We start from the raw sequence: 14,953 nt of genomic DNA, 5'->3' as shown, positions 1-14,953 counted from the left end.
TGCTAAGAAACTCAAAGACATCCTGTCTCTAAATAAAATACAAAACAGGGCTGGAGATGTGGCTCAGTGATTGAGTGTCCCTGAGTTCAATCCTTAATACCCACCCCCAAATGTCCTATATTATCCAAAGAGGATAGCATTTTAGGTGATAAAGAGGGTGACATCCTGGAACACATCAAATGAGCAAGCGATCATGGATGACCTCTCTGCACGGCCCACTGTGATGCCAAGCATGGGCCTGGTTTGTGCTGGGCAGTGTACTGACGGCTGTGAGGAGGGACTTGGGGCCCCCACAGCAGGAAGGAATGTGTGTGACATGGGCTCTGTGCACGCCGCCAACATTGTGTTCTGTAGCCAAGTGCAAGTGCAAGTGCAAGGCTGGAGCAAAAGGCAGATCAGAGAGGTTGGCAGATCAGGAAAGTGTGGGGAGGGAAGGAAGGAAGAGGAGGAATCATGGTGGAGACCTCCCCAGCAAGGGCTGGATGGGGAGAGGCACCCCAGAGGCTCTCAGCAAGCAGCGTTTCTTGTGGGAGTCAGGCTGGAAAACATTAGAAGGAGGAACTGTGAAAAAGTAAACAAAGGGGCAGAGGCGTCTGTAATGAAAGAAATTCCTGGCTAAATCAGCTGGGGAGGGGACCAGAAGAATTTCAATTACAGGGCTCCTCCCTGGTCGCTCCCCACATGCACCCTCTCCAGCTGCGCTGTGGCACTTGGAACTCAGACAATTGGGATGGAAAGTATTTTTAAAATCTGATTTACTTAGTGCCTTTGTTTACTTTGTGTGTGCCCCTCCGTTTAGACAATGAAAGGACATTCTTGACTTGTTCCTTGCTTTCTAGTGCTCACACAGGCAGCCGTGCCAGATTTCAGTTTTCAGTGGTGACCTCTCTGTGGCTTAAAGATATGGGAATTTGTTGTGGCAGTGGTGGAGTTTTTCCCTGGGACGTGAAGGCACCCTGGCCACTGGAGTCTGACACCCTGGGGAGGTTCTAGGGCTGCACTGTCAATGGGATGTTGGTCAGACAGGACCCTCTTGCTTTTCTTGTGGACCTCCTCTGGCATTTATAGTTGAAGTTATACCATTAGCATTGAACAACATGTTGCTGTGTAAGTTATTTAATGTGTATCAGTCTTCTTTTCCTAACTGGATTGCCAGCTCCATGGGGGCAGGTATTGCTAAGAATAGTCAACAGGTATGGAACAGAAATAAGCCAGGTAGAATGCTGAATGCAAATAATTTTTATGCCCTGCCTCACTAGCTCCTCACAGACTCCTATTGATTAAGAAGGCAGTAAAATTTTTCTCTGATGTACAGATGCGGAAACTGAGGCTAGAAGAGTGTAAGGTCACTCAGCCAATAAATAGTGGTGCCAGGATAAGAAATCAGTGTTCTTAGAAAATAATGTGTGTGTGTGTGGGGGGGGGGCAGTATGAAAGTTTCCTTATCTGTAACACTGGAGTGGTGACACACGTATGGCCTGTCTCAAAGGGGTGCTGGTGGGACCAGATGTGATCTGAAGCACACTAGTGGCTCCCTGCCCCCTTCTGAGTTCCAACTGAACACATGGGTCCCCTCTTAAAGACGATTGTCAATTCTTTCAAACTGTGTGAACACCTCTGGTTCTTTAATTGTCACCAAAGACACTAACTGCATGGCACAGGTGTGTTCCTTTACTTGACAGATGTTAGGTGAGGATCAGTACACAGCTAGTTGCTGTGGCCTGTCCTTGAGGAATTTAAGGTTTTATTTGAAAGACACGAACTTCATAACTGATGTGTTTTTGAAGATCATAAGATTTTTTAAAAAGTATTTTTACTTTTTAGTTGTAGTTGGATGCATTACCTTTATTTTATTTATTTTTATGTGGTGCTGAGGATCGAACCCAGGGCCTCGCACATGCTAGGTGAGCGCTGTAACCGCTGAGCCACAAATCCCAGCTCGATCGTGAGATTTAAACCAAGGACACTGAGATTTTAGTAGCAGTCCTTCCAATTTCAAGTTCACCTTGAGCAAATCTTCTAACTGTGCCCATCCCAGTTTCCTTGCATAAAATGGAGAAACAGTCCTCTTTCACACAATTATATGTAGGGTTTTGTTGTTGTTGTTGTTGTTTGTTTGTTTTATGGGAAAACGCTTCCAGTGCAAAGTATGAGGACTGCAGCTATCATAATTGGGTGAAGCTATCATAATTGGGCTAACTTGAGGCCCAATGCGATCTAGACAACAGGACTAGGTGAGTTTGGAGGTCGGTCGGTTGGTAGGTAGGTTCCTGGGCATGGGGAGGTGGGAGTCCTCGCAGAGGAGATGGGGCTAAAGTCACAGTCCAGGAGTGGGGCAGTCTGCAGGGACAGGGAGAAAGGTGCCAGTTTAGACAGAGGATGAATTCTGGACACAGGCTGCAGGCTACAAGGACCAAGAGCAGCAGAAGGTGGGCCAGTCTGACAGGTGTGTGGGGAGGCAGTGTTGGGAAGAAGCAAGGAGAGGGTAAAGAGGGTCTCAGAGGCATTGATTCTATGGGCAGCAGAGAGTAGGGAAGGCTTTCTGAGCAAGGGACGAGGCTCCTGATTAAAGTGCTATTCCAGGAGGAATAACCTCGGGATAGAAGGGAGGAGACCCGGTATGGGGGACAGAACCTGAGAGGCTGAAGGCCCATTTGAAGAACAAAGAGACAATCAGGCTGGCAGTGGTGAGCCCTGAACCAGATGTGGGCTTTGAGAATGGAAAAGAGAGAGTGCAATAGAAATCAGTGGCCTAGATCTGTAATCCCAGTGACTTGTGAGGCTGAGGCAGGAGGATCACAAGTTCAAGGCCAGCCTGGGTTAATTTAGTGAGGCCCTAAGCAACTTAGCAAGACCCTGTCTCAAAAGAAACAATAAAAGGTGCTTGGTGGCTTAGAGCAACCCTGGGTTCAATCCCCAGGATACCCCCCCACCCCCAAAAGAAGGAGTTAATGGGAGAATGTGCTGACTTGGCTACTTACTGAGGAAGGTGGCAAGAGAAAGGAACTGGAAACATTTTGGTGCCTAGAGAATGGGAAAGCAAGGAATCTAGGAAGAGAACATGTTGCAAAGGGAGAAAAGATGGACACAATTTTAGACACAGTGGTTATATAGTGACAATGGAATGTCCAAGTGAAAATATCTAAAAGATAGCCAGGATCTGAAGAACCAGGGAAGAAGGTGGGGGTGGAAGACAGACACTTAAGAGGAAGTCCAGATCCATTCCAGGTTTCAAGGGCAGGTTGAAGAGAGGAAGCACCACATTCTGTAAGAGTGAAGAGCTTGGCTCTGGTATTGAAAGATGCCTGGTATTTCAACAGCTGTTAAGCTGCCCTTTAAAAGCAGAGAGCACTAGTACCTCTCTGTCTGGGCCCATAATCTAGAACTCTCACGCCGAGGAATTCAGAAGACGGAAAGATACTGTGGGAAAAGGTCTGGATTGCAACTTCAGGGGTGAAGAGTTGGACTCAGCCCTGAAGTCCTCTAGTGTCCCCCGGATGATGGTGCCTGCATTGCTGGAATGGATACTCCTATGTGTTGGGAATTCTGCACCCATCTCTGCACCACACATTCTTAGTTGCAGAGCCAATGTCCACTCCTTCCTTTCTCCTTGCTAATCAGGCCAGTGAAGCTCTCAGCCCTAAGGGATACACCAGCATTTGCAGCATCCCTTGTAAGGAAGGGTGGGCCTGGAGGCGTGGTGCTAGGTAGTGAGGTTCGAGCAGTGGGCTGCTGGGACCATAGGGGGCATTTGCCCTCTCTCATTGAGGTTCTCTGTTCTTTGCAACTAAGAATATTCCTCAGGAATGCAGTGTCCTTTACCTTTTCAGATCCACCGTGGTGACGTTGAACACGACTCCTTTCAGCCAGAGGATCATAAAGAGACGCTGAGAGAAAGGACAGTTGCCAATGCTTTCCCCATCGATTCCAGCCTGGAAAGAAGAGAAGCAGAGTCCTGAGTGGACACGTGCCTACTAGCGACACCAGCATCATATCATACACATTAACACCAGTGCCAAGAGCACCACATCCCCATTTGACTTCACAGCCAATAGTCCTACATTCAACTTCTTTGTTTTTCTAATACTTATGCATGACCATGCCTGGCACCATGTATTGAATTGAACTTGAGTTTCCAGCATGGAGATTTTGTAGAATCATAACTTTCTGAAACCATAGGACCTTGATATCTCAGGGCAAAAAGAGGACCTCCAACATCACACAGGCCAACATAAATGATACTGAGACATCGACTTCTTCACCCCCATGTAATCATCTAATCTATGCCTGAATATCTCCATTGACGGGTAATTTATATCCCTCAAAGCTTTACTTTGCCTGTATCTAGCCAAAATATGTTCCTGTATAATTTGCCCTGTCTACAGAAACACAAGAACCAACCACAGGTCGCATCACAGAATGCCTTCACACGTTTTTCATTCATTTCCTTTGCTCGTTATCTCCTAGAGAGTGTTTTTACATCTGGGAGACAAGTCTGTCTGTCTTCTGCACCTCTAAGGGGGATGCAGAGCCATGCATAAAAAATTTAGTTCAAGCAAACACACAGACAAACACAAAAAGGCTGGGGAATGGGTCTCTGCATAGTTTGTTTCCATGGAGTGGTTTCTTTGCCCCTGATATGGTACCAAGAGGAAGAAAATATTCCATTCACTCTAGTCTTTGAAGCCTCAGTGTCACTGGGTTCCTGGAACATGGGACTCCACTGGGGGGGAGGGATGAGGAGTCAAGATCCCAGGCTTCCTTGCAAAGCTGTTAACGATGCCGCCAACATCCAGGGCTTGGGGCTCACTAAGAATGATTTTTTATTTTTTTTTTTAAAGAAGGAGAAAACAAATGCCATCTCAATGCTCAACGCATTATTTTCTCCCTTGACTTGCCTTGTGCTGTGGCACCCGGGGACAGCCCGCAGCACCGTCTGGCATACATTAGTGCCTGATCCTGTGCTTATTTCTGCTTTGCAATTCGCTCCTAGCAGAGGCTCGGATTTATAATGGAAAACCATGGCCTTTGACAGTGTTGATTGTAGGTAATTGCTATGAAATTATAGGTCTTTAACCCCCTTCTTAACTGTACCCAGAGCCACACTTCCTATACAGGTTTCACTTTTCCTGGGTGCCCTGAGCAGCCGGGACAGCAGGGTTTCCCCTATGTGGACCATGCGCTTGCGTAGAGAGCTAACAAAAGCCAAAAAGCATGTTAGAACCAGCATCTATCAGTGATGCCATTGCTGGGAACACACCTGTGTTCATCATGTCAGGTGCGGGGTCCTTGGTCTTTTATGACATCCCGACAGCAGGGATTTCCCCCCAGGGCCAGTTATAATCTAAGTGACAAGAGAACTTCAAAAGGCAAAAACAACAAAAAGCCACACCCACATACAGCTATCTGATTTTCCTCCAGTGGTGGCAGTGGAAGGACAAGGGATTGAAGAAGGGAATTTGAAAAATACTAGAATTCTTAGCGGAACCCAAAGTTCCTGTGAGAATGTCAATAGCAACAACTAATGTCCACATCATCAGGTTTTGCTAGAGTGATTGACATACACCATTAACTCATTTATTCCTCATGAGAAGCCTGTAATGGACATCATCCCTTAGAGATGTGCAGATGGTGGCACAGAGAGGTGATAGAACTGGCCTGAGGGTCCCAGCGTGGTGAAGCCAGTCAGTCTGGCTGGAGACCTGGCCCTCCTAACTACCATGCGTGAAGTCCAGTCTGAGGGTCCACTAGGTGACGTGTCCTCCCAAGGTCTCAAGACCCGTGCAGGGAGGCCATGGTCTTGAGGTAAGACATCTGACCTCCAGGATGTCCCCTCAGCCATGCCAGGGTTTCAGCAGTGATGTCTTTTCATCTCCACACCTTTTCATTCTCTTATTAACATCATCTTATATGATGATTCTAGGCCTAGTAAACAGAAATTGCCAAACAGTGAACAGGCTAAGTGGGGTCTCTGCGGTCTACCTCTGTACCCTGGCAGCTGTCTTTCAGGCTTCTCTGTTCTCCTTCAAACCTCACAGCTCTGTGGCCCTGGTAATCCATTTGTTAAGCTCTTGAGTTAATGTTTGTGGTCCTGACTCAAAACATCCACAGAGAAGAACTAGCAGGGGCCCACACGCTAAAAAGTATGAGGGGAAACCCAGATGTTCTTGTTCCAAGGCGGTTCTGAGCCATGGGGGCTGGAGAATAGTTGGAAGGTGGTGGGCTAGGATGAATAGCATTCCCCCAAACTCCTCTCCACCTGGAGGCTGTGAGTGGGGCCTGATTTAGAAATAGGATCTTTGCAGAGGTCATCAAGCTCAAGAAGAAGTCATATTGGATTAGGATGGACTCTAAATATGACTTGTGTCTTTGTTACAGAAATTTGGGCTCAGACATACCAGGGAGAGGGTCATGTGAAAACGGATTGGAGTGATGCACCTCCAAGGGGTGCCCAGGAGTGGAGGAGGCAAGGAAGGATTCAAGCCTTTGGAGAGAGCTTGGCCCCTCTGACACCTTGAATTTGAACTTCTAGCCTCGAGAACCGTGAGAGAATAAATTTCTGTTGTTATAGGCCACAGAGTTGTTAACAATGACCCTAGGGAACTAATGCAAGTGGGTAACTGTCAAAAGGGCAATGGTAAGAGGCTAACAGCAAGCCTTCCAAATGTGTGGTTTTGCTTTGCTTTATGGGCCTAACGTGCATGTGCTCAATTGTCAGGTATAACCCCAAAGTACTTCCTGTTCCCCAGATATTCAATGTATTATGAAATAGTCTACCACTATAATATTACATAGGATAATAACAATAGTAGCACAATGTAATTATAGCTTATATATCACACATACAGTATATGCTGGTTAATTCATATTCACGTTATTACATTTTCTTTTCACGTGACGTCCCCCCCTATATGTTGAGCATGGGTCCACTGGAGCATGGGCCATATTTTATTTACTTTGTCTTCAGTAGCAAGAAACACAGGAGCTTGACATTGAACTCTGATGCTTAGTACTTGTTTAAATGTATGCATGTTGAGGGGAGGGTGACATTCCTCCATTTTCATGGCATGAGGCTTTCAAAATTCTCTCATTGTCTCAGTGTCCTGGGGGAAGCAACCAATCCGAGTTCTGTAGCCCACAGAAGCAGGAGATTGTGGTAGTATGTCATTTACATATGACCAACCTTGGGGTAAAGAAGTCTCCTCTGGCCTTGGCCTTGACTACTGCACCTACATTTTCCTGCAGTTTGGAGAATGCAAATGGTGAAGGGAGATTTAGGTTCTTAAACATTTTGGTCTTAGAGCCCTTATCTGCTTTTAAGGGCTAATTAGGATCTCTAAGAGCTTTTCATTTATGTGGACTCTAGTTAATAATATTTACTGTATTCATTAACTCATGCTGAAAATGTTTTAAATATTTATTCATTCATTTAAATAGAATAATAAGCATCCTAACATAAATGACATTTAATGTATTTTCTTTAATAAGAAAAGTGCTATTGTTTTACGTTTTTACCAATTCTATAACATCTGGGTTACTAAGAGTTGGCTTTTGCATTCAATCAGTTGACATGTGGTTGTATATATGAAGAAAATCTGGCCTCACACAGATATACCTGTGGGAGAGGGAGGAGTATTTTAATGGCCTTTTCAGTTAATCATGGGCATTCTTCAATACCATAATGAAACTCAACAAGTGGTAGGTTCTTAAGGATTGTCAGATAAGTGGAATTTGAAATCACATAAATAACATTGTTTTCTGTTCCAACAAAACCTACTCACTTAACTTGCATTTTAAATGGATTTTCATCCGTTAATGAATTTGTAAAAAAATAAATTGTGATATGGAAAATAGTGTTTCATTGAGTTATGCCAATCCTCCTCTACATTTCATTATAAAACATTTTAAAATGCATTCATCAATACTGCCACAAATCTCATCAAAAATGTTAAGCTCTTAAGCTCATGGTAGTAGCTACACTTTTTTTATTCTAATTTTCTCTTGAAATCTTACATTTTATCATTGGCAGTAAACACCATCAGTTACTATCTTTAAATGACCTGCTCATTCCATCATCTTTTCCAGAAATAGTCTGGCTAATACCAAGTCTGAGTAACCACAGTATGTGTGTGCACACAAGTGCATGATCTCACACACACTAGTTCAAGTAAAAATCATGTTCTGTGAAGGACACACAGGTGCCTCTTCCTTTGAGAACCATAGTTTTTTTTTTTTTAATTCAGCCACAGAGGAATGTGCATTTCCCTACCCATAAGCCAGAAGGTTCAGCAGACATGTATACGAGGAAAGAGATTTCATTGCACTGTGTAATTTTTACTGTTTCATCAAGAACATTCATAATTGAGACTGGTTCTTATTTCTTTGCATGCATGACTTCAAGTTCTATTTGTACTGCCCCTTTGGTTTGCTGAAACACCAACAGTTTCCCCACCAAATGCCAAGCCTACTGTCTTGGAAAATAGCGGAGACCTTTCAGAAACCCTGACAGCCTCTCAGGGACCTCAGGAGCCCAAGAACAACATGGAACAACTGTTGGCTTAAGACTTCCCATGAACAGTCCAGGTGTGCAGAGCTTGGACTGCAGACAACCAAGGGAAACTAATGATTGCCCAAAAGTCACTTGTAGATAACCAGGTCAAGAAGGGGGAAGAATTGGATCCAGAAGAAACAGCAGGAGATGCACAGGTGACATTTAAGCATGACGGGTATGTTAGTAGTCAATTTTTTTCCCTCTCAGCTCCAATGCACTCTTGAATCTACACTAGGTGAGAGCAGGGAGAATTCCTTTAAGCCCTTCTCCTCTAAAGGTTTTCTCTGGAAAGAGCCCTGGAGGGACATTGCGGGAGGAAATGGCTCCCTTGCTATGGGTGGCTTGGCCTGGGTGTAAGGACCACAGTGGAGCCACCTAGCCACTGGCTTGGGATGGCATTTCTCTGGCACCTTGTGGCCTCAGTCTGGCAATAACCTTTCCAAAGTCCCCATGCAAACTGCACCAAGTCATTATCTTACAGGGAAGACTGTCAAAGTAGTAAAAGCCACAGAGGACTCTCTTTAGATACACAACGACTTATCTATATAGTTCTAAACGGATCCACAGTACAAGGAAGACAAAGTTTTTAAAATAGTAATAATATTTTTCTCATTAGGATAAGTCAGACAATATTCCTTCCTGTGACTTTTTTTAAAAAAATCCCCAATGGTTTGTCTTTTCAACAATTTGGTTAGCAATCCTTCCATTAGCAGAGATGTGCCCTGGAGGTTTGTGGTCCACAGGAGGACAGGGAGGTCCACCCTGGAAGAAATCAACATTTCTTTTCTCAGCAGCCACAACTCACCAGGATCACTGAGGCATCTCTCATTAAATAAGCAATCAGGCCATACGATACATTTGAGGCTTCAGAGACCCCCAGCAGTTATCTAAAGCTGAACCAAAGCTCTGTGTAGACAGCTGCCCATATAATGTGATAGGAAGAATTCCAGATCTATTAGGATTCTCCAGAGAAATAGAACACACACACACACACACACACACACACACACACACACACACATGCACACACACACATGCACACACACAATTTTATCAATTATCTATCAGCAGATACACAGAAACAGATATGATATATATGTGTGTATTCGTATGTATGCATATTTTATATAAACAGAGAGAAAGAGATTAAGAAACTGACTAGCACAGCTGTGGAGGTTGGCCAATCAGCAGCTGCAGGGTGGAGCTACAAGTTGGAGGCCCAGGGAAGAGCTGCAGCTGGAGCCCAAGGCAGTCTGCTGGCAGATTCCCTCTTCCTTAGAGGAGGTCAGTCTTTATTCTGTTACACCACATTATGGAGGTGATCTGCTTTTCCCAGAGTCCACCAATTTCAGTGTTGATCTCATCCAAAAAACACCTTCACAGAAACATCCAGAAGAACGTTTGATCAAATATCTGAAGACCATGGCCTAACCAAGTGATACACAAAGTTAACCATCACACCTGGCAAATTTCAAAATACTACCTGAGGCAGATGGCCCCATGAGGCCAGGATCTGTCACGAGCACCATTGCTCATCAGATGATTGCAGGAACAACTGAAATTGGTTGTATACCTATTCCCCTCAAAGGAACTTGGAGGCACCATACCCCGAAGGCTCCTAGTTTAAGTCTCTGAGACAGCAGGGCCAAGCATGCCTTTGACTCTGAGTGTACGTCTGGGTCTGACTGACTTTGGGCCCAAGGCAGCCTATGTCATATGCAGGATTCCACTGTGTCTGGGCCCTCGTGGAGTGGCCTGCAGCCCCTGAGCTTGATGTCCATCTGCTACCCTGCACCTTTCCACATTCTCTGAGAACTGCCCTTTCTAACTCAGCGGCAGTGCTCCTTCCCCTCCTCCACTCCAACCTGGCTCTCTCCAGCTCCTTTAATAGGCAAATGAATCTCTTTCAAACCTCTTGCCAATCCTGCTTCTGTTGAAGGATCTCTTCTGAAATTACTCTCTTTCAGTTTCTTTCTGGGCTAGATCAAATTTTTTTTCTTCTCCTTCTCCTTCTTACTTCTCACCTTTCCTTCCTTCCTTCTTCTTCCTTCTTCCTTTTTTTCCCATCTGTCTCTTTGCCGTACCTAAAGTTTCTCACAGCATTAGAAATTCTTCCTGCTCCTTCTTTTTTTTCTTTAATTTGTATTAGTTATTGATGAACCTTTATTTATTTATTTATATGAGGTGCTGAGACTCGAACCCAGTGCCTCACACCTGCTAGGCAAGCGTTCTACCACTGAGCCACAACCCCAACCCCTGCTGCTCCTTCTTTTTGAAAACTGAGTCCTCTGCCACCTCCCTTGTCACCTGGTACCTCTGGTGTGGCAGGGGATCTGTGAGGTTACAGGGGACCTGCATTCTGAAGAACAGCACTTGGCTTCAATCTCTGCTGTTGTCATCTTGTAATAAGTTTTGAACAAAAGATCCCTTGTTTTCTCTTTGTGGTAGGTTCCACAAGTTCTGTGGCAGGTCCCGAGTGGGGTCCTCATGTTCGTTTGCTGATACCCTCCTCTTGGCCTTTGCCCTCTCGATTCACTCCTCTCCCTCCACTCCTGGTGCTCTTTGGAGAACTCATCGACTCCCAGACACGATTATCCTCCCCACTTTGGCAATAACTCTGCCTGCTAGACCTTTAGGGTCATGCCAATGACCCTGAACCGAGAGAAGGAAAGAAAGCAAGTCAGAAAGGAAGGAGGTGCTGTCATCTGACCTGACACGATAGAATGTATGAGTATTCACTTTTTGAAAGCTACTGCTATTGTCTTTATGACCACGGATGACAAATATTTAAAAAGAGCTCATTAAACATCCCTGTTTATGAAATGCTATGCTATCCTATGCCAGTCAAGATCTGTGATGGCACAAAGTTCAGCAAGACCTTGGTGTCCAGGATTCTGTGTGTGGAGCAACATGTTCAATAGAGAAAGCTCACACAGGGAGAGCTATCGCCATGCTCACTGGCCAGAAAAGAGTGCTCCTGAATGAGGTCATGCATTTGCCATGAAGGGAGACTGGGAGGACTCCTCTCTGGCTAGCTGTTGGTCCTGTTATAAGCAGGTGCATGTCTGCTCCCCATGAGGTTTTTGAGCTGCTGTGCAGAGCAACCTTCTCCAAGGAAATTTTTTTTTTCAAGTAGCACAGGAGTCAAAGATGAGAAGAACTAGAGCCCAAGGAAGACAAATGGATAAAGCTGAGCGGTCAGGGCTGGGACTGACTGCTGCCGGTTTGCTGATGCAGCCTAGTGGAAGTCTTTGTGTTTTCTCAACATCCAGGAACCTTGGTCACAAATATTTAATGAACTGTCATGCCGTTCTTTAGTCATGATGACGGCTCTCAATGCTTGGACCAGGAAAGCTGAAATCTGGAAGTCTTCCACCTCAGAAATATACCAAAGTGCAGGAAACCAAAGAATGACACAAATCTACAGCCTCAAATAAACAAGACTGGTTCCCACATGGCTTTAATTTGAAGAAGAAGTCTTCTCACTGAAGCCCCACATAGAAAATCCCCGTCCCAACCGAGGTAACGTTCTCCGCTCATTAGGCCACTGTCAAAAGTTTTGCTTTTGTCTCTTGACATGTTTTTTATTTGTTATCCAAGATGCTCTAGAGATTGGTTCCAGCTTTTGATCATGAATTTATTTCCCCTACATTCATGAAATGATCCTGTTATTCCTATAATTTTCATACCGAACAAGGGCATCTTGACATTGAACTCTGTTTCTCTAGTTTTTCTCGTATAAAGTTTGGTGTTTGGGCTCCTAGGATAGCTGAGATTCCTCAGTGATTACTAGCTCTCCTCTCAGCTCTGGTTGTTCGAATGTTGAGTTTGAACGTAGAATCTTAATAGAATAAGCCGATCTGGAAAGACTTCAGAAAAATCACAAAAGCTGTCGGCGGACTTCTCTGTTGGGCTCAATTAAGTGTTCATCAACTCCAAACTCAAAAATGTAACAGATTAAAAGCTGACGGTGCTAAGAGCAAATCTGAGTCATAAGATTTACCGAAGGGTGGGGCCTTCTGGAAAATTCTGTGCAAAATGACTCCTGTAGAATTATGTCAACAAAGCATATATATAGTTTTAAAAAATCCTACTCTAATATTCATTTTAAAATGCAATTTCCCAGGCCCCACTCTCAGTCTGATTTAGTTAGTCTAGAGTGGGGCTCAGACACCACCCTTGTTTCCTCTCAGTGTCCAAAGTGATTCTCATGTCCTATCAAGACTGACAACTTCTGATCTTGCTGCTTTCCTGAATGGAAATGGATGAACCAGAGAACCCTGAGCCCACCGTAGACAGAATCCTCACGCCTGGGACTCGAGTGACAGGCTGGTCCAGGCACTACCTCCGGGACATTGTTCTTTCTCCTCTGTTTCCTGTTTCTGCGATCCAAACTGGAAGCTCCTTCCTGTCCGTGTCCCCCTCCTCCCTCCCACCCCACCTTTGTGCTGTTCTTCCTCACCTTCCATCTCTGCACAGACCCTGAAGAAGTGCACCAGTCTGGGTCATTACCTGGGAACACCGAGTCAGTGCACCCAAACACGACACCAAGACCTTCACTGGCTGGTAGATGGCTTTTATGGTTGTACCTCTACATGTAGCTCTGCAGGTGTCCCTTCCCTGAAGGTGACAGAGGACACTGTGACCAGGCAGAAATCCTCATCTCTGGGCTCACGTTCCCATGTGCTCAGTTCAGATACAGGCCAAGTACGTGCAAGCTTCTTCTCCAATCCCTTTCTTCTAGACAGCCATGCCTAGAGATTTTGCTTCTTCTAAAGCGTGGGGTGCCCACAAAGTCCTGTTTGGGGCTTTTCTCATTGTTAGCTCCACTCTAAGCCATATGGTGGTTACCCGGTCACTTGAGTAGGGTGGATCCACACACCTGAGGCACATCTGCACCAAGGAAGGAAGAAGAGGAAGAAGGGCAGGAGCAGCTCCTGGAAGTCTTGAAAGGAGGCAGGTTTTCACCTGTCATGTCCTCCACATGAGATCCAGCCAACCCTCCTCTACAGCTCACAAAGAGGAGTTCCTAGAACAGGTTCCCCGAGCCAGCTGCATTATTTGCTTTTTAAAACTTTCTTTTTAAAATGGCTTCAGAGAGCCAGGCACAGTGGCTGTCATCCCAGTGGCTTGGGAGGCACAGGCAGGAGGATCATGGGTTCAACGCCAACTTCAGCAACAGCGAGGCGCCAAGTAACTCAGTGAGACCCTGTTTCCAAATAAAAGACCAAAAAAGGCTGGGGATGTGGCTCAGTGATCAAGTGTCCCTGAGTTCAATTCCCCATACCCAAAGTAAATAAAATAAAATAAAATGACTTCAGAGCTGGTTAGAGAGAAAGTCTTAAAACTAACGCTACATTTTAAAACAGAACAACAACAAAAATAAACACAAAACAAAGAAAGAAAGAAAACAAACAAAAAATAACACTGCATTCCTTTTTAATTAATTTGGAGGTGGGAGACTGAAGAAATACTTCACTGCTTTGAACATAGGCCCTCTGAGTTTGAAAGAGTGACATTTTCCCAGACCTGTGCATCAGCCAGGATGAAGAAACAGGATTTTTCACAAATTGAGCTCCTGGGATGCCCTTAAGCAAGAGAGGGTAATAAATATGAAGGATTTGGAGTCCTAAGTTCCTGACTTAGTTTTGACACAAAGAGCTGTATGATCTTGAGCAAGAAATTTCTCCTCTCCAGGAGAAATTTCATTTATAAAGTAGATAAATTAAAAGAGATGGTCTAGAGTGACACACTGAGACGTTTCTAAAATGTAATGGGGAGAAAGTGAATATCGTTGATCTTTTATTTGCATCTAAGAACTCCCAAGGCTGAATGCAGACTCCCTGAGTTAACTGTGTCCCCAGCTCCCAGCACCGTATCAGGCTCATGCACAAACTCTAGAGCTGTTTGCTGAGATGGAAGGTTGGCATTCTCCCTGGAAAAGCAGGCAGGTGTACTTGCAGGTCAGGAGCCAGCACTGCAGGCTGGAGGGGAAGTGAGTCCATAAAACAAGGCCCACTTGTGGCCAGACTTGCCAGCTCTTTAAGGCTTCACCCTCTTCTGGTTTTTGCTCCAATACCGTTCCATAGTATTCTCAGCACATTACTTTAAAAAGCAGTTGAAGAAATAGTCCTTTTGCAAAACCCTGCTCGCCAGGCCCCTCAAGCTTCATCTAAGCCCTTCATTTCTCAAGACTGGGCCAACTGAGGTCCAAAGAGTCCAAACGACTTTTCCAAGACTAAATGGACAATTGGTAGGGGTGGCATTTGCAGTTGGGTGGAGATGACTGAAATCTCATCAGAATTATCAGTGTATGCACTGAAGACATAATCACAGAAGATGTGCTATGCTTTGGAGTGGACTGTCACCCAGTGGTTCCTGTGTTGGAAGCTTGGTCCTCAG

General features: G+C 45.0%; 1 protein-coding gene across 2 annotated transcripts in view; it reads right to left on the bottom strand.

The window, feature by feature from the left end:
• Positions 1-14,953, bottom strand: part of Clic5 (chloride intracellular channel 5) — a 146,436-nt gene that overhangs the window by 41,917 nt on the left and 89,566 nt on the right. For both annotated transcript variants that reach the window (XM_026394490.2, XM_026394491.2), the window contains exon 2: positions 3,823-3,932. In XM_026394490.2, coding sequence (XP_026250275.1) covers positions 3,823-3,932 — 110 coding nt within the window. The remainder of the gene's footprint in view (positions 1-3,822; positions 3,933-14,953) is intronic.

Source organism: Urocitellus parryii, chromosome 8, assembly GCF_045843805.1.
Source record: "Urocitellus parryii isolate mUroPar1 chromosome 8, mUroPar1.hap1, whole genome shotgun sequence".
In the NCBI taxonomy this organism is placed as follows: domain Eukaryota; kingdom Metazoa; phylum Chordata; class Mammalia; order Rodentia; family Sciuridae; genus Urocitellus; species Urocitellus parryii.
This window is presented reverse-complemented; position numbering and strand designations above follow the sequence as displayed.